The 19,577-nt window shown below is 40.8% G+C and overlaps 1 protein-coding gene across 1 annotated transcript in view; it reads left to right on the top strand.

The window, feature by feature from the left end:
- Nucleotides 1-2,930: 2,930 nt before the first annotated feature.
- Nucleotides 2,931-19,577, top strand: part of shisa9b (shisa family member 9b) — a 43,064-nt gene continuing 26,417 nt past the window's right edge. The window contains exons 1-2 of the mRNA XM_036565684.1: nt 2,931-3,442; nt 5,267-5,388. Of these exons, the coding sequence (XP_036421577.1) occupies nt 2,931-3,442; nt 5,267-5,388 (634 nt within the window). The remainder of the gene's footprint in view (nt 3,443-5,266; nt 5,389-19,577) is intronic.

Genomic DNA, 19,577 nt, shown 5'->3' with positions numbered 1-19,577 from the left:
GAGATCCTGATTGACTTGAATCAGTTGGAGATCCAGGGCAGTCGGAACCTGAGAGACCAGCGGCAGGGAGCGTGGAAGGGTGGGGAGACCTGAAGGACCTCTGTGCCTGGTGAGGAGAGGAGGACTTTGCAATGCTTCCTTCCAGCTTTTGTGGGCTGTGTAGGTACCATGGAAACAGCAAGAGCAACCCTGTCAATAGAAACGAGAGGGCAGCCCAAAGTATTAACAGCCAGGAGGAGGATCATTCCTCGACATTCCTCACTGCTAACTGGAATACCGTGATCACCCAGAAGCTCCTAAATCCTCACGAACGGCCAAGGAGACCAGGGTGATTCCCGGACGTGAATACGAGCACTCCTGAGTGTAGATGTTGGCGGAGACAGAGAAGAGTCATATAAAGGGCAGAGGTAATATAGAGCCCTGGGAACATAGTTATACAATGTGAGGAGCAGAGGTTCAGTGAATTAGAGAAGGTAATTCAGTCTAGAATTTTTACTGTCAGACTACGGGTTTCATAGTCATACTGCCTTCTAATCTCCATGGGCAATTTGCTCTAAGTAAAAGTACACAGCCGCCTAAGGCCCCCATGAGCCAAGGGCCCCATGAAAATGCAAATTAGATATACTGTATGTGTTGATGTTAACTAACCTACTCTGAAACATGTATACATTTCACAAATAGCTTTTATTTGTGATCATTTTCTGTAATTTCAGTGTAAGCCTGGGTCCTGTTCATAATAGACTACTCCATGTTTTTACACAATGACACAACTGCGTAAAGACAGACTGATAAGAACAAGGCCATTAGGCAGTAATCTACATAATGGAGAGGAGGTTCTTCAGTGTGATTTTCTGGGTGTTAAAGAGAGAATTAAATAAAGTGTAATATTCAAGTTCAGCAGAGAAACAAAAACAAAGCACAATTTTGTTGCTATACACTCCCAAAACTAACATATAATGCTATTACCTGTTGCAAGTTACTAATTTCTTCTTTCAAAATATAATGATAATGTTACTTGTTACTTCCTGAATAACCTCATAATTCATTATTTCTATGTTTGTCTTTACCAAATTATCTCTCTGTACTGGCAGATAATTTTCCTTGTTTCAAGCATTATTTCTTAAAACAATTAAATTATGTGGCAGTATAGTGAGATCCTTTCATTTAATAAAATGTGTCAATTAAACACTGTCTAGAAAAAAGTTATATAATCTTAATCTCAGAATGAGAAATTTTAGACATACTGACTAGATTTAAGATGTGGATGTATATAGATATCATTGTTCGCAGCGTAGATGCTGGTACCACTCAGGAGCCCAGTTTCTTAGCTAATTTAAAAATGTGTAACCAGAGGGTCCCATTTCTGTTGTTTGCCCAGAGGCCCACAATAACTAAATCTGCCCCTGATAATCACAGATCTCATTGGTAACCAATTAAATTACAGAGCCTCCCCAAGTGAAACTAATCCAGCTCAAGCAGGGCTTTAGATTTTGTAATTAGCAGAATAAAAGTGTTCAATTTAAAAGGATGTTGTTCTTTTTATGCTCTTTTCTATGTGGCTAATTGAAGCTTACACTCCTAAAAGAGATGGCTCGTCAAGGGTTCTTGAGTAAAGATAATGGTTCCATGAAGAACCACGAACACTTAAAGGACCATTCACATGATTTAAGTGTTCTTTGCATGGTGGAATGGTTCTTCAGATTAATAGACAGTGTTGTATATGGTTCTACATAAAACTTTTTTGAAATGGTTCTATATAGCACACAGGGTTCTGCTATTGTTATGATGTCAAGCTTGTAACAATAGAAGAACTCTTTTTGGTGCTGTATTAAACCATTTCCAATAATGTGCTATATAAAACCATACACAACACATTCTTCATCGATCTGAAGGACCATTTCACCATGCAAAGAAGCTTTTAAGTATGAAGTGATTCTATGTAAAACTCATGGTTCTAAATAAAACTTTTTCCTTTACGAAAGAACCCTTGAAGAACCATCTTTTTTTAAGAGTATGTGGAAAGTAACTTACGTGCCACATCTTACTTTTGAGGTTTGACAATTTTTTTTTTCCAGTGGCTAATTCTGATCTAACCTGCCACCTTTCAAAGGAATTTGCTGTTCATTTATGATTTGAAATACATCCCCCCCGAAACAAGCCTGACAAAACAAACAAAAAATTTTTCAGACTGACCATTCAGAATCAGAAACACTCTGCTGGACACTGTAAAGTGAACTCATTGCGGGCTATTAAAGGAACAGCCTTTCATTAAAGGGCAACACGTTTATTTAAAACTAAATACACCGCTTACGCACACATACGAGCGTTGTGTGTGCGCGTGTGCGCGTGTGTTTCTCGCTTTTCTCCTACTCGCACCTACCCACACTCGGGTCTCTCTCCTCCTCTGTCAGCATTACGCATTCGGTGAGATGTTCAGCGTTAGTGTTTTTCCCACCCGTATTCCGACGGGCCCCGCCTCCCTGCGCTCAGGATTGGCTGGTTCGTTTTCGCCTCTCGCGCTGGCATTGCGGGTTGTTTGTGAGGATGGACTGCTAGCCAATCCTCTCGCGCTGGGGGCGGGGCTGGTCTGAATGCGGGTGGGAAACAATAACGCGCCACAGAGCGCTCGAGCGCACAACGAGCGAGTGCCGCCGAGCGAAGGGATGCAGGCGTGTGGAGTTCAGCTTCACCTGTAACTCAAGCGAAGCCGTTTTTCACGAGTGGAGAGCGACACAAAGACGGCGCGCTGTCTCGTCGGAGAGCCGAATATTTGATATCCGAACGTTCGACAGTCGAAGTGTTAACCAAACATGCCAACAGTGGCGCATGGCGCTGGTCCACTCGTGGCGAGCGAGCCTCGCTCCACTTCATGAGCACCGTTCCAGTCCAACGTTGAAGGCGCGCGAAGAGGACGCGGAGGTGAGGAGAGGATGAAAAGCGCGGGGCTGCTGCTCGGCTACTTTCTGATGAAAGTTCTGGTGTGCGACGCGGGCGGAGAGCCTGGCAAGAGTCCGGACGGTCCGCTTATGGCTTCGGGCTCCAACGAGTCCAGGGACGGGGGGAACGGATCGCCCGACGAGCCGCACATTGAGGACAGGTGCCGCGGCTATTACGACGTGATGGGTCAGTGGGACCCGCCGTTCGTGTGCCGCACGGGCAGCTACGTGTACTGCTGCGGCACCTGTGGCTTCCGCTTCTGCTGCGAGTTCAAAACCTCGCGGCTCGACCAGACCACCTGCAAGAACTACGACACCCCGCCGTGGTCCATGACGGGCAGACCGCCGCCCAAAAAGAACGACCCCACGCACGACCCCACCAAGGATAAAACCAACATGATCGTCTATGTCATATGTGGAGTAGTCGCTATCATGGCCCTGGTTGGAATTTTCACCAAACTCGGGCTGGAGAAGGCGCATCGACCTCACAGGGAAAACATGTCCAGGTACGTGTGACCTAAAAACAGCGCACTCTGTCTTATGCTTTACCTCAGGCTGTAGTGGAACAAGAAAGAAAGGACACAGTGCTTGGCTACCTGCAGGTGTCCAAGAGTGTTGAAAAAGGTGGGGGGCTTGGTTGGGTCAGAATTGGTCCACCATCCTTGGAATTCTTTTCACTGATGGAATACACTTGCACTGCACGAGCCACTACAGTAAAAGACAGCACGTCAGTCATTTCTGCTCTGAGGTTGTGTATATCGGTGTCAAATCGAGTAACCTAGATCTTAATTGGCACATGAAGTTGCCCTGAGCCTCAGCATATGTGTGTCAGCATCTGAACTTTTTCCCCAATTACACAAATAGGTCATTGCTTGAGATGTAAACAGAGATGGCGAGGATACACACACACACACACACACACACACACATGCACATACACACACACACACACATGCACACACACTGTGGCGAATGCAGCATAGCCACTGGCCTGTCAACATCTGCAGCTAAATCAAACATTAAATTTGTTCCGATAGCAGATGGGTTCAAATCTAATTTTCAGGAAAGTTTGGCATGAAAACCTGCTTGAGATTAGGGATGCACCGATATGGGAATTGTAGGCTGATGCTGATATTTTTCATTTTGATTTTGAAAAGTCTATGTCCCCCATTTTGAAAAATGTGTATTGACAGTCACCCAAGTATATTTTGTCCCATTTTGAAAAATTCCAGTGGTGTTCCATGTAATAAAGTCCACATTTTTTTGTTATATGTAAACAAGGGCACACTTTGTGTAATGAGATGCAATACCAGCTTCTTGTGTTTCAGTTCTAAACCATAAATGCCTAATTTGAATATGCAATTAAATAAAAAGAATACCGAGATGAGTTTGGAAATCTGTGTATACTATTATACCTCCTCAAACCACCCAAACTCTCCCCCACCGATGCTCCCCCAAGATTCATTTCAGCCCTGTGTAGAAATTGGGACTATAATCACCTTGACTGGCCCAAGAGAAATGTAACATTAATTTCTGTAACAAATGCAGTAAAGTGACAGCAGACATTTTAGCGCAGTAAGCCAGTGTTGCCTGAACATTCCGCTTATATAGAGTAGAATAAATACATTAAATACATAATCAAATAATGGTTTCAAATACTGGTCAAATCTAAACGTCTGTCTAATTTCAGTATTTTCGTTTTAAACAAAGATCTGCTGATACGATATGATACCTCTATCATTGTACATCCCTTGTTGAGAGTCCATACCAAACAGTAGAAAGAGGTGGAAAAGTCTTCAGTTCCACAATGACGACAGCTGGATCTCAAGGTCATTTAGTCTGAGTTTTAATGTCTGCTTTTACTTTAGCCAGTCTTCCCAGGTATGAGCTTGTCATCATATACAATCTGCAGTACCCTCTCCCTCAACTAAGGTACCTATTTCTTAGCAGTTTTTAGCCTTTTAAATCAGAACTGCACTTTTAATGGTTCACCTATTCTAGATTTTATCATTTTAATTATTTTCCGACACTCTGAGGTTTCTCACGTCCCCTTGTGAGCATGTGCTATGATTAATACACACTGTGTCATGCATGGCTTGTCATTTCAGAGGCACTGCTGTGCTTATGAGAGTGCAGCACCCTACTGTTCAGCAGACATCTATCACGCTCATGAAAGGAGACTTCAAAATCTGACAGGGCTTTACAACAGTGCCATTAAAAACACATTGGGAAAGCAGTGCAATGACTGATCTCCAATGCGTCGAACCCCAAAGCCATCAAAGCAGCAGATTTACAGCTCAGTGCAATGAAAGTTGTGCGTGTCTCCACAGAGCACTGGCGCAGGTGATGCGGCAGACGGCTCCGGGAGAGCTCCTAGAGCGCGAGGAGAGTCTGGCTGTGCATGGACAGCCCTACGAGAGCATGCAGGCCAGGACCACGGCAAACAACCTGCGTGAGTACCAGCACTGTCTCTTTCTTTGCGCTTTTGATCCATAGTTCTGCGGAAAAACATGTACTCAGTTTCTTTCCCGTAGCTTAAATGTAGTTGATCAGCCATGTTTGATGTGTGAAGTTTGCTTCTTTAGATTTGTGCTGGAGCTACGAGGCTAATGTAACTGACAAGGAATGGAAGCTTATATCACGCCAAAATTGGCACTGTGCAAACTGGATGCGTAAACCATTATAGCTTTGCCTCAAACCAGCTTGAGTTTTAAGTAATCTCAAATAGCTTCTACTGTCTTCGGCTATGCTGATGGCAGCATTTCATACAATTTAATAAACCACTCCCCCTTGTCTGCACAGTGCTTACTAATGAGTTATAAGCTTCCATTAATAGTTAGCTACATTAGCCTCATACCTCCAGAGTAAAACTAAAGAAGGGAACTTTGGTCATCAAACACGTCTTGGCTGATTGACTACATATAGGAGAAAGTTGTGTACACTTGAATTTCCACCGAACTGTCGCCTTCTGAGCCGTTCTCCATCCATGCTGCTTGGAGGACACTCGCCACTTTGAGTAACCAATAGAAGCAGCTGGAGCTTATTCACAGCGGAGAGGCAGCTGCGAGGTCCCATGGCTATTCAGGAGGTGCGCAGATCCTAGGCTGCTTGACTTGGCCCTCGCTCAGGGGGAAGTTGTTACAGCGGGCCATTTTTGGCATGTCCGGTGGGCTGCGGCACCACTTACATCTACAGTGATCATTTAACACGCTGGGGTGGTAATTACCACGGGCTCAGCGGCTGACTAATACACACAGCGATGCTCTCTCGGTCTCGCTTTCTCCCTCTCTCTCTCTTTCACAAACACACTCAGAAGCATGCTGGCAAATGCATGCGTAAGCTGGACTCTAATCACCGTGATAACAAGCTGCTTGTGGTGCTGATGCTTCCACTGTACACACCTCCCGAGTGTTCCCCATCAACCCAGCCAGAAAGGTTTAAACGCTGCAGGCAGGTTATGCGTGGTGGTTTATATGGATAAATATTAGGCCTCAGTGGTTAAAAGTGCTGTTCTGTAAACTTCAGTCCTTCTGTACGAACACAGTCTTGTGGCATGTGTCTGTGTTACCATGGCGCTAGCGGATTTCCCTCAGCTGAGTTTTCTCATTGCATACAGGATGGGCAAATCAGTACGCTTGACTGACTATGCCTAAATGTAATATTCTAATGATTACCAGCTGCCTCTGTCACTGCTGCCTTCCTTGAGTGCCTTGTAAAGAAGCTGTGTTGGTCTTGAGCTGGAATGACTGCAGTAGATATCATATGCCTTTGTGTTTGTTCATGCCTGCTCTGGCTAGGTGTGACCGGAGTATTGGAAATGGAATGATCATTGGAGATGTCTTGATGAAGAGGCTTGGACGTTGACATTATTGAACTGCAGCATGTCCAATGTGTCAGTCTTTGGCTAAGTGAAACACACTGTCCATAAGTTTGTAGACCACTGCTCATCCAATCTTTCTTTACTCTTCTGTGTAGGCTTTACGCCAGATGTTGGAACATTGCTGTCAGGATCTGATTGCATTCAGCCACAAGTACATTAATGAGATCAGGTACTGATGGTGGATGATTAGCTCTGGATCACAAAAGCCATTCAGACTGATCCCCAAGGTATTCAGTGGTGCTCCATCACTCCAGAGAACGCCATTGCTAAGGAGCTTTATACTTCTCAGGCTGATGTTTAGCATTGGGCTTGGTTACCTTAAGCTCAAGTGCGGCTGCTCCAGAGCATTTCATTTTGTTGGTTGTCTTTCTAGTAAGCGGCCAAATAAACATAATTAGTAGTTGGGGGGGGGCTCACTGGTGGGTGGTGCCAGGAAATACCTCAGAAAAACTCATGGAAGCGGCTCAGCAACAACTAACAGCTATACCCACCACATTTGATTTTCACTGTCACTCCAACACCAGTCACTCAACTTTGCTCTTGGATGTGAGTCTTTATCCTCTAAGTGAGTGTTATTTTAGCATCCGTTAGCTGGAACTGAGCCTGTGCTGTGGTGTGTGGCACTTTGGCTTGCTAGCTAAGCTTTTGTTAGTTTGTCTACACTTGTGTCAGTGGAGCACCAGTTAGTTGAAATGAAACTTGTTCTGTGGTGTGTGGCACTGTTTGGATCTACAGACAGATTGCTAATCTGTTGTTAAGTTAGTTAGTTGCTGGACCTCACGGCCTCAGATTTGAGTCATCATCTAAAATTATATCAGTGGTGTGTTAGTTACAGCTAGAATCTAACCTATTTTGTGGTAAGCAAAGCTAAGCTGTGGTAAGTAAAGTTATCATACTAGGTCATGCTAACCAGCTCCTCCCTCCTAGTTAGCAGCACTGTTTAGTTTGTTGTTGGAAAGATGGTTTGACATTTATGGAATGATTCCGACAGAGTAAGTCAGCTGAACTTTTTTTATTTGACTGTTTCCGATTTTGAAAAGTAGGATGAGATGGCAGAGAAGCGCTGTCAGTGCTTTTATGTATGTTTATGCACCCTCACCCCAAACATCCCATTGGTATTACTGTGTACTGCAGTAATATTTGGTTTGAAGGTATGAAAAAAGTGGATACCACCCAACCCTATTATTGAAATTATGCAAGCTGTGTGTACGCAATCGAAGGCCTGTGTCAGCAATCAGTGCACCATAAAATTGCTGAATTCACCAATTATAAGGGGTGTCTGGATATATAGCATAGGTAATAATACTTCAAAGGATTTTAGGCTAGCAATATTCTTGGTAAATACCTGAATTGGCTGTCTGCTGTTCTAATCTAGATTTCTAGAGGACAACAGACATACCTCACTATGTCAGATTATTGTGTTCAAAATCAAACATGTCTTGAATGTCTTGGACATCTAACCGCCTTGGATCGTTGGTTTTGAGCAGATGAAATCTGATTGCATATGTTGACAAAACCAGAAAGCATTATGCTTTGTCATTCAACAGCAGTCACAAGACAGAAAGTGCATCTCTTTATTTTTCACCCTCTGAGACTGAATGAAAGATTTTTCTGTGAAAGAAAAACAAGTTGGTCACTTAACAATAGCTGTTATGGGCATATCCAGGGAGAAGCACTCAGGCAGTGCACACCCTTGGGTTTGCGCTTGAGTGTGTATGTGTGATATGTGTATGCACACATTGATGCCTGAGAGGTGAAGGGGGGGGGGTGAGTGTTAACGGGTGGAGTGTGTGAGTGCGCTCTATCTCTGGGGGGGTGTGTTTAGGCACGGCAGAGTGCTGGAACATGCTGACCGTTTCTCGTTTTGGTGGGGGGGTAGGGTGGGGGGGGTGGTAACACACTGTCTTCTGAGGGCTCTACAATCTCACAGCATGAGGAGGTTTTGAGGGGGGTTAATTGGGGCTTTCATTATCCATTATTTTAGTCATCTACTGATTCTGATGATTATTTAAGTAATCAGTAATCAAAAATGTTTAAGAAAAGGGCAAACAAAACACTAAACAGAACAACAAATGATTTCAAAATGGTTGAAAAAGATAAACAAGGAAGCCTTTAAAAATATGAAAACGATTTGTGGCCAAAAATGCATATAAATGGGCATGTTCAACAGGTCCTGTCCTTATTGCTATTTGGCTTTTCCCCTTGGTGTTTATACATGTGTGGTTTTATGTACCAAATTTTTTACATGACTGTTTTCCAGGCTCTCTTTATCCCTTAAAATAGTCCGGTCTCCAACTCTGATGTCCAGCATATTTTGGATTTTCTTGCTCAAAACATCTGATTCAGCTCATCTGCTAATTGCCAGGTTTAGTAGGTGTTTTTTAAACAGGACATTTTCAAAACTGTGTTGGACACTGGACCTTTAGGAGCAGAGTTGAATACACCTGCCTTAGATTTAAACAGACTGTTGTTTGTTATTAGACCTTTAGGACTGAGTTGCTCTGTTCTGATTGGCCATCCTGTATTATGTCTTGTTCTGAAAGCACCCTGAAATAGGCCTGAACAATATCTAAAAATAGTGATTACAATATTTTCTAGTTTACAAATAACGATTATCAATTATATTGCCCCACCCCCCCATTCCACAACCAATAACTGCCGTAGCTTACTTTCTTTTTCTAGTATATGTTTTTTAACATTAACTGTTTTATTGAAAATCTTTAATAAAACGTACATAATAATAAAAATAATATTGAGTACCCCAACATCTTTGGAAAACTACTTCACCTATCATTTTAATGGATGTTACTACCAGAATGTACATTCATATGCTTCTTCTGGTGCAGGTTCATGGTGACTTTCGAGCTAAGACTGCAAGTGATTTCCAAAGCCGTACCTATGTGCGTAACACTAAAAAACTAAGTGTTTTCTGTTCATAGCAGTGTCACTCTGGATTTCAGAGTGGGACACTTAGGCTGCACAGAAAATACTGCAAATTTTGGAATTTACCAGAGCCTAAGGGTTTTTAAGGCCTCACAATAACCTAATGTTTTTATTTTAAGTGAATAAAACATTATGTGTACATATTCTTTAATATTATTTGTTACCTTTTTCTGATCCTGTTTTTTGGCCGTAGATGGGGATCAGTGGAACTTTTTTCCTGACAGTTCCAGGTTAGAACTAACAACTCTAGAGTAATATATCCTCTCACTTTAGCTTGGTTGTTGTACTGCAGTGAGTCACAATGAAGCAAGCTGAGGTTCCCAAGCATGTTGGCATTTATTTTTGGTTCCATGTATTTAAGTTAAATTAACTAAATTAAAATAAGTAGAAGGTGAAGGATTGTAGGTAAAGCTAGCAATATAGTGTGTAGCAGAGAGAAAGCATTTTAACATATGTCTTTCTCTCTTTCTGTCTATCTCACACAAACTGAAAAAAAACTGACTACTGGGTAGGGGTGAAACGATTATTTGACTTGGTCGACTAAAATCGATGACCGAATTAGTTGGCAACTAATTTAATAGTCGATTAGTTGGTGATGTCATCATGCACACATGTTTCTTGTGCTCACTAGGAATGTTTTGACATTACCACTTACTGGAGACTTAACAAAAGCACGCTGGCAGCCTCAAGAACAAACTTCTCAGGAATGTTGGGGGCATTTCACGCTAAACTCAGAAAAAAAGCTTGTCGTCGTACTATTTGTAAAGCCGACCTTAGCTGGCATGGGAGCACATCCTCCATGATGGAGCATCTGAAGAGGAAACACGTCGGCTCACTGGATGAAGAAGATTTATCTAGGTAAGATAGTGCTAGCGTGCTAGTTAGCTAATGTTAATGTTCAAAGCCGCCCTACTTCATGTTATGAGCAGAGCTGTAAAATCTATTTCAAAATGCATGTTCTCTTGAATCGTTAATGGATTTGGAACAGAGAACCACGTAACTATTAAGTTGTCTTAACGTCGAGCGTTTGCAAACAGTTTTCTGTTTTTTGTGAACGTTTGCGAACACTTGCTCGCGGTTTCAGGAGGTAGAACATACAGGGCAACTGGATGAAGGGTTACCACTGAAATGAAATGTTTACACCAACTCGTTCAAATTTAACTGTTCATAGAGAAGTTTGCCACAAACGTTCGCCACTTTCCCATCTGCTCCATCAGCGCGCATCTTCTCTGCAGCGGGGAGTATCTGCTCTCAGACGAGAGGGAGCCTCTCACAGGAGCACGCAGAGATGATGACTTGTAGCATTTAGTTGCAACAAGTCATTTCAAAGTTTATTTATATGGGGCTTTTTAGAGCAGGCGTTGTGGCAAAGCAGCTTTACAGAAAAAAATCTGGGTCTGAGCCCCCATGAGCGCCGCCAGTGGCGACAGTGGCAGGAAAAAGCTCCCTAAAAGCAAGAGGAAGAAACCTTGAGAGGAACCAAGTCTCAAAAGGGGAACCCATCCTCCTCTGGTCGACACCAGATAGCAAACAATAACAAAAGAGCAGTATGAACAGAGAATAAGGTTTTAACGGTAGTATAAAATATTATATTAGATTAAAATATTAGATGCTGTCTGTCTACACAGGGCACAGAATGTACTGTTTAAATGTAAAATTTTAATTTAAATTGTTTTATTTTCTTGATTAAAGAAAAACTGATTTAGTTTTGTTAAATTTTATTGCTGATACTTTGCATGTCCTTGGTTTTAAATTTTGACAGGAAAATATATTATTTTATTTATGTTTTGTATTAGCAGTAAGTTCATTAAAACAGTGAATTTTTGAATAAGTTACTAGTCTTCGCTGTCTTCATTGTTAGTTAACAAACGCATAAAAACAACCTCAAACTAAATGTAAAAGCCGATAGCTACATAAGAGTTATTTGGTATTTGAATGATTCATAATCTGAATAATCGATTATTCGTTTCAAATATCGATGGATTATTCGACTATCAAATTAGTCGTTTGTTGCAGCCCTTCCGCTGGGGCACCTACACATTTCTTAAAGGAACATGAAACCCCAGTTGCTCTTACATAAAACATTTAGCAAGCTTTTTAATGGTAAATTTGTCCTCTCTAGTACTCCCAACACAGTGATTATTGCCTTTTATGCATCGCCATTGTTTTACTTGTTAATCATTGATGATATATTACATTGCCCTTTCGCCCAGACCTACTCTGAAACACCCCTTTTAACTTCAGTGCGAATGGACAGAGATAAATTGCAGTAGGCTAGATAGGCAGATACATGTAAATGAGCTGGTTTTTTTGACATAACCTAAACAACGAATTCAAAACTGTTTTTGCCGCATAGTTTTCTTATATGGACTGTATGGACTGCGTAGTGAGACCTTAACAGAGTTTCCGTATTACTTCACATTCTTTTTGTTCAACAAAGTAAGAAAAAGTCTGTTTTCCATGATGTAGGGCCTTACATTCAGTAGAAGAATGTAAAATATGCATTATCAACATGCAAATGCATCACCTTGATTCATTAAGAAGGTAAATGTTATAGAATTGTGGAGTCAAGCTCAAAAAGTGTGACAGCTATAGTTGCAAAGGGAAGCAGCACCTCACTGGCTTCACTCGCGCAAAGCCATTAAGGTGTTTACTGTGTAACTGCTGACTGCTAGCCCTCTGGGCCATTGAGAAAAGCTTGGCATTGTTTTAAAGCAGGGTTATACAAAGGGAGCGTGCCAGGCCAGGCCAAGGAAGTGGTTTATGTGTATTTCTATAAAACAGTGTGGAACCACAAAGAAACAAATATAATGCTCTTATATAATGCCATTTCAAAACACTGAGTTGATGTGGCTACCTTGGACCCCCTCCAGTGTTTTATTGAGTAAAAGTACATTCAGCCACTGCCTGGTCAGAAAAAAGAAAATGAACCTGGATAAACTATATAAACTGATCCTGGAAGTGAAATAATGAGTATTCAACAGAGTGGCTTGAGGTGTGCTGTCGGCCCCAAAAGCAATCCCATTACTATACAGAAAAGTGGGCCAACTGAGTCAATAGCTTTCCTCTCTTAAGCTGCAGTTTAAACATAATACCACACCGCACACGTTCCCCATCATCGACTGCGAATGTGGTCCGGGTGAGGAGTAGCTTAGCGAAGAGGCGACAGCAAACGACACTGTAATTAATTCAGCCGAGAGCCTCTGTTTGTCTATCTCCGTCCCTCTAGTGACAGCCGGCTCAAGGCTGCCAATCTATTGGGCTCTGTTAGATACTAGAGGCTCATTACCATGGAGTAAACTTTCAATCAACCCAATCATCTGCTGAGAGTGCTCCTAGTTAGTAGATTGAACAGAATTAAAACTGCGTCAAACAGCGACAGGCTATAATACTGTTCATCAAAAACATTGCCTGAGTTAGAAGCGGTGATGAAAGCAGGGTAATTATCATCAGCACTTTGTAGTAATTCTAATCTGTTTGAGCAAAAACTCTGTATGGTTTTACCAACCCTTGAAGGTGGAGTTCACCTTATTTCACATTTGAAGTACCTACTGACACCTCAGACAGTTTTATATTAATTGCTTACATAATTTAACTACAACTGTGGCATATAAATCCCACCCCAGCTCACATCTTCGTTCAATGGCAAAATACGTATTACACACTTTGTACACAGAAACCTTGGCCGAACCAGACAAGTAATGACTTTGTCGGCACTCTTTTTCAGAAAAGACATTCCAGGAGGCTAATAAAGCAGTTTTTTTATCTGTCATTGCATGCTTCAGTCGCACAAATGCATTCATCTGCTGTGCCGCAGTACTTCTCTGACATATGTTCCTGCGTGTATCACTACTCACTAAGTTGCTGTTGTGTGCCGAAGAGCATGAAGGCCAAATCTTTGCATAATGTTCCTTATGAACAAACTTATTTCCAAACACTGTAACTCCCGTTTTCAGACTATTCCCCTGGTAATTCTCTGCGTCTAAGCGATCACTACAGGCCCTCAATGAGTTTTTTGTACTGCCTCACTATCAGTATCAACACCATCTTGTAGCCATCATTTGCAAAAACCTCTGTCTCCTACTAGAATATAAGTGGAAATGAACAGTGATTTGTGCTTTTGATGAAGCATCTCTACAATCAACAATGCACCTCATATTGCTAATTTTACTGAGCGAACTAACCAGCTACTGTATCCAAAACAAAACCGGCTGCAGGTGTTTTCCACTGATGTAATTTAGTTTGACAACAGTCAGAAAGTGGAGCGGTTTGTCACATCTCCAGCCCCAAAATTACGAACCACAAGGAAGAGAACGAATCAAATCACCATGGGAATATGCTGGCCTTTGCGAGTAAAAGTAGGTCTTTGTTTTTTTAACATCTTATGTTCCTAAAAATTATGTTTTGAGGAAATTGATGCTGACAAAACATTTAGCTTACATAAAGGGAAAAATCTAATGATAATTTTTGCAAACCAGTCACTGCTGGATTAAAAACAGAAAGATCTTGAAACTGCAGGCATCGAAATCATCCAAAACACATCAATCAGGGTTCAGAGGTGATTCTGGGTGACCTCCTCTTTTAAAGAACATTAATATAGAACAGCAGTTTTACTTTACAGGAAATTACAGTGATGCTGCTGCATCTTAATAAGATAACTGTGTATATTTCCTTTATATCTCTATGGCAACAGTCGTACCAATGCTTTGAGCAGTCTCTAAGCAATTCACCATAACTCCATGAACACTGGCATCAGTGTAGCTACGGAGAACACAGAACACATTATACTATGAATCCATTTTCCTCCGTGACAAAGTCCTTGAGTTTGCTGGCACTCCAGTTACATGAACAGCTTCACCTGGTTAGCTGCGCTGCTGTTTCCATGGCAATACTACATGGTTTTTGCTGACCACTGTTTCACCTCAAAACAAGACTGATATCACAAAAAAGCTAGATAAGCCCAGAAGTGATTTCCCAGCTTACTGTATCAAATCACTTTCATTTGGATTTTTCACAAGCTTAATAGTAATCCAAAAATACTGTGCACTCTATTAGTAATTGGATACTGACAGTTTTTGTTGTTTTGACTCCAGCACATTGGAATTGAAATGAGACAAATGACTATGAGGTTAAAGTCCAGAATGTCAGCTTTAATTAAACATTAAGTGAATGTCCATGTAGGGATTACAGCCCTTTTTATACATGCTTATCCCATTCTAGATGTAGTACTTGTATCTGTAGTCATTTGCTGTTGTCTGTCAACATGACAAACAAAGAAGAACTGATGTCAGTAAAGCATGAAAAAATTAGAATAAATCAGTTAGACACAGAACAGAAAGAGCTGGTTAAAGTTTAATAAAGGAAACTTAAAAAGCCGTAGAGTTCTTTAACAAAGGCTGTTGGACAGATAAAGACAAAGATTGGCTTGTACCATTTTACTGGAAGATGAAAGTGTAAAAAAAAAGGAATTGATCAAGATCCAAAGCAAATTACCTCACCGTTGAAACACTGTGGCATGAGCATTCAGTGGAACTGGATCACTTGTCTTCATTGATGACAGCAGCAGCAGGATGAATTCTGAAGGGCACGGTAGCATCTTAACTGCCTCAAAACACAGTGGATGGTGCCTCAGCAGGATAATGACTCAAAACATACAGCTAAACGGTGGAGCCTTCAAGGTGAATATGTTTGACTGACACAGCTACTCACCCAATCTGAATTCCGCTCAGCATGCATTTCGCTAACTGCGAAGACAAGACTGAAGGCAAACCTCCTGAAACAAGCAGAAACTGCTAACCACTGCATAACAGGAGTGGTAGACCATCATCAGGGAAGACACCCAGCATTTGGTGGTGTGAGTAGGATTTCAGGCAGTGATTGCAAAGGACTTATGTTCCTCTGAAACGGGGCTATGAAATGGGTCTATAAATGAAAAGGCTGTGATTTGTATATGGTTTAGCTATTTTTTCAGACCCCTTTAACATATAGGTGCATTTTGTTGACTGTAGTCCATCTTTATCTCTGCATAATTTGTTGAATCCCCTTTACCCCATTCATCGATGGTCAGGACCACCAACAGAGCAGGTATATTTAGGAATTCTGCTTCGCGTCGTGCCTAAGAACACCCTTCCCTGTGATAAAATCACAGTAACGCACATCCTCTCATGGCTTATAGCATTAATTACTGTTTATTTATTTATTTTTTTTTTTTTTACAATAATTTTTTCCAAACAATTATGCACTAAAATTTGCTACAAAACATGTAATTTGACCAGGGTACATATGGACATGTAAACATATATGCACGTTATTGATCCCTGTGGGGAAATTTGGTTTGTACATATAGTAAATGCACATAAAAACACAACTGTCTAGTGATGACCTGTTCAGAGCAGTAGAGATGGTTAGAAATGTCGTGGGGTGACTTTTCACAAAACTGGCTCTTGTAAATAAAGAGTTGTGCGCCTGTCCAATATCGTGACATGCCTAGTTACACAGCCTCCATGATTCGCACCCTCTGCTGCTGTGAAAAGTGGTTACATCATGATGATTTTTTATAGATTCTTAGAAAACCTTTGTTTGGGTAGGCAGTGAGGGAGCACCGCGCTTCAGCTGATAGATAATTAAAAAGATGATGGTTGCTGTTGTGACCTTCTCCCACACTCATGCTGAACACCACACATTTTGTTACAGTATGAGCAATGTGTGGACTGCGCATCCCGCTTCACCGCACAGTACAGTATCCCATGTGTTTAAAAGCATTCGTCATTCTGTCCATCACCTACGTGGCCACAGAATTCCCTGAGGATGCTCAGGATAAAAGAGGTACGGACATTAGCTTCCGTCTTTGACTAAAATTACTGCTCTAAATGTTAATGAATTTAAGCGGAAAGAGAGAGGAGAGAGGGCTCTGGCAGGTAGATCATTCATCCCTCTTTAAACAGAGACCTCTCCTTTTCTTCCCTCCTGCCTCCTTCTGGAATAATTATCAGTTAATTTCCTGCCAGCAGAAATGCTGACAGGTAGGTGGCTGTGTACAACAGCAGCTCAGGTGGATGGCTGTGTCGATGGCTGGCAGTCAACATGGTGAACTCTATTTCACATATAGCACGCTGCCATAGCTGTAGATGCAGGATAGCACCTTATAATTAGAAAAAAAATGCACATACGTGAGATCAAAAAACAACCAAAACATATAAATAAGCATTAATTAGCATTATGACACATAAAGTCTGGTTTCAGAAAGGGAGAGCAGAGTGTGATTCTTTGCACTTCTGAAGCCACTGTTGAGACGAGCGCAGAAAAAGGATCAGCATGATGCGGGTGTGTGATGTGGCTCTATAAAGCGCTGTGGCCCAGCAGGGGGGAGTGGACTTAACTCAGTCCCCTTCAAAAAGCCCCATCAGTCAAACACTCCCACTGCTTGGTCTGCAAATGACTATGGGTGATTATAGGCATGCACTTCCCCATTCAGTGCAATATTAATGTTCTGTGAGCCTGACAAAGAACTGGAGGGAGATGGACTGAATTGTAGCCTTCTAATGAATACTGCAGATTCCCTGAAAAGGGATTGATGTTCACCTACAAGGGCAAAAACTATGCTGAGTTTAGTGAAAGTAAATCAGTGAAATTTAAAGGCTTGAGCCCTAGATTTGTGGGTTAAATCAAAGACACAGTCGTTGTACTTAACTCTTTTATGTCTAGAGTTATTACTGTTGGTTTATTGTACTGTTTAAATGTACAGTTGAAGGCAAAGGTTTGGGTGCCTCTGGTCAAATTACATGTTTTTGTTGATTTTTAAAGTAAAAATAGATGGCACATTTTGTATTATATGGTTTTTCCCCAATATGGTAAGTAAATAAATAGAAAGTGTGAGCTGAAATGTGCAGAAAAAATGGCATATTTAAGTTTGTTCCCTGCAGATAATATGTAAACTGCACTTAGAAAATCAACAAAACATGTCATTTGATGAGTATTCAAACTTTTGCATATGGCAGAAATTGCATAATTGTTACATACTTAATTACATGTTTAATTAATTATGATTTGTCGTCTGTAGTGATGGGTTTGAATGTGCATTAACAGATTTTTTTTTCTTATTTGTGTGGATTTCTGTTTGTTTCGCTGTCAAAAATGTACAAAAATATGTCAAAATGTTAGGGATGCATGTTTCTCCAGAATATGCTGTCTTCTGTTTGGATATTCAGGCTTCTTCATGATTTCGATACTGGGCTGCTGAGATGAAATGGCTGCATTTTATTCATTTTACTGCATCTGTAACCCTACAAAAATGAATGGTAAAGTTTGCTGTGGCTCAGTGTAGATGTTGTCCCATTTTCAGTTTCTTACTAATATGTGTGTATGGACATTCACACTATTAGAAACTTTGAAAAAGTGCAAAAATTTAAATGTTGTCATTTTGAATCTGTATACCATATTACATTGATTTGAACTGAAATTCGATATTAAAGTTTGTAAGACATTGGTACGCCTGAAATTCAGTTTCTAAATAGCATCAGTTTTACACTTGCGTCTGGTGTTAAAAACATTGCTTTACGCACCACTTTTTATTGCGTTTCACACCACATCTGTTATAAAACAAGCATTATTACCTGCCATTGAAGAGATTCAGTGATCGACTGCATTTACATACAAGACATCCAGATGTTATTTTGAACGTGAAACTGAAAATGTGAGTTAATAGGAAAACTGAATGCTTTTTAGAAATTGAATTTCAGACGTTCAGTTGTACATAATCAATCGTAAAGTTCAGTTTCAGATTTTATATTGCTTTCTTTCAAATTAAAATTAAAATTCAACTTCAGTTCAGAATTCGATTTCAGAAGTTATGATACAGATTCAAAGTAAAGATACTCAATGTCACATTTCTAATGGCATTAATCTAACTCTAAATGTATGTATTTGGAACAACAGATCTGAAAAATATTGGATATCAGCATTGGAACACAATTCCAGTGTTTTTCTGCAAAAGAAGACTTCACAATGTTAACTTTTCATCAGATATAAACCATAAAAATATCCTCTTCTATTTACAAGCACTACTGTGTTTATAATCTGCACCTCTGACAGAATTTCTCCACTTATTTCAGTGAGCTGCAGGAGAGAAATTGTTTTCGCCATGTCTTTGTTTTTGGTGGCGATTAGCACTACGTCTAACTACATTGGAATATATTAATATGTAGGTTATGTCATAGTTTGAGGTGAGTGATAGTGTTCTATCCTTCATTTCTGTGTTCTAGCAGGTGAGAGTATTGTCTGGACAAGATGAACCCTTGAACTGCAATCAGCCCCTCTGCTTTGGGAAGAGGGTAGCATGTGTAAAATATAGCAGTCATTTTCTTCTGGTAAATCAAACCAAGAGAAACGTGACTGTGTGGGATTCACTGTGAATCGTTTTTTATTAGATGCATTCCATCACACATGGTGAATGCATCTCATCAGACCTACATACATTCAATTTTACAGTGAAATTGTAACAGCTCCTGCTGTCAAAGAGCTAGTATGGCTGGAATCGAAACTCAGGAAAATCAAATCTCCAGAAGGTGACAAGATAGATCAGTGAGTTTCTGCTGTAGGCGATGTGCAAAGACATCTGTAATTTTTTTTAGTATTATATTTTTTAATATGGTGATCTACAGTAAGCTGGTGGAAGCATCCTACGAAGAACGAGCTTATAGAACAGTACATTATGTCTCACCAGGGGGGAATAATTATGCAGGCTGAATTTCTTAGGATTCCTTTCCTTTCACCTGTACTGCACTTATTTCAAGGTGAAATCTGCTAGAAATAGGGCACTA

This window comes from Colossoma macropomum, unplaced genomic scaffold (assembly GCF_904425465.1).
Source record: "Colossoma macropomum unplaced genomic scaffold, Colossoma_macropomum, whole genome shotgun sequence".
Classification (NCBI taxonomy): domain Eukaryota; kingdom Metazoa; phylum Chordata; class Actinopteri; order Characiformes; family Serrasalmidae; genus Colossoma; species Colossoma macropomum.
This window is presented reverse-complemented; position numbering and strand designations above follow the sequence as displayed.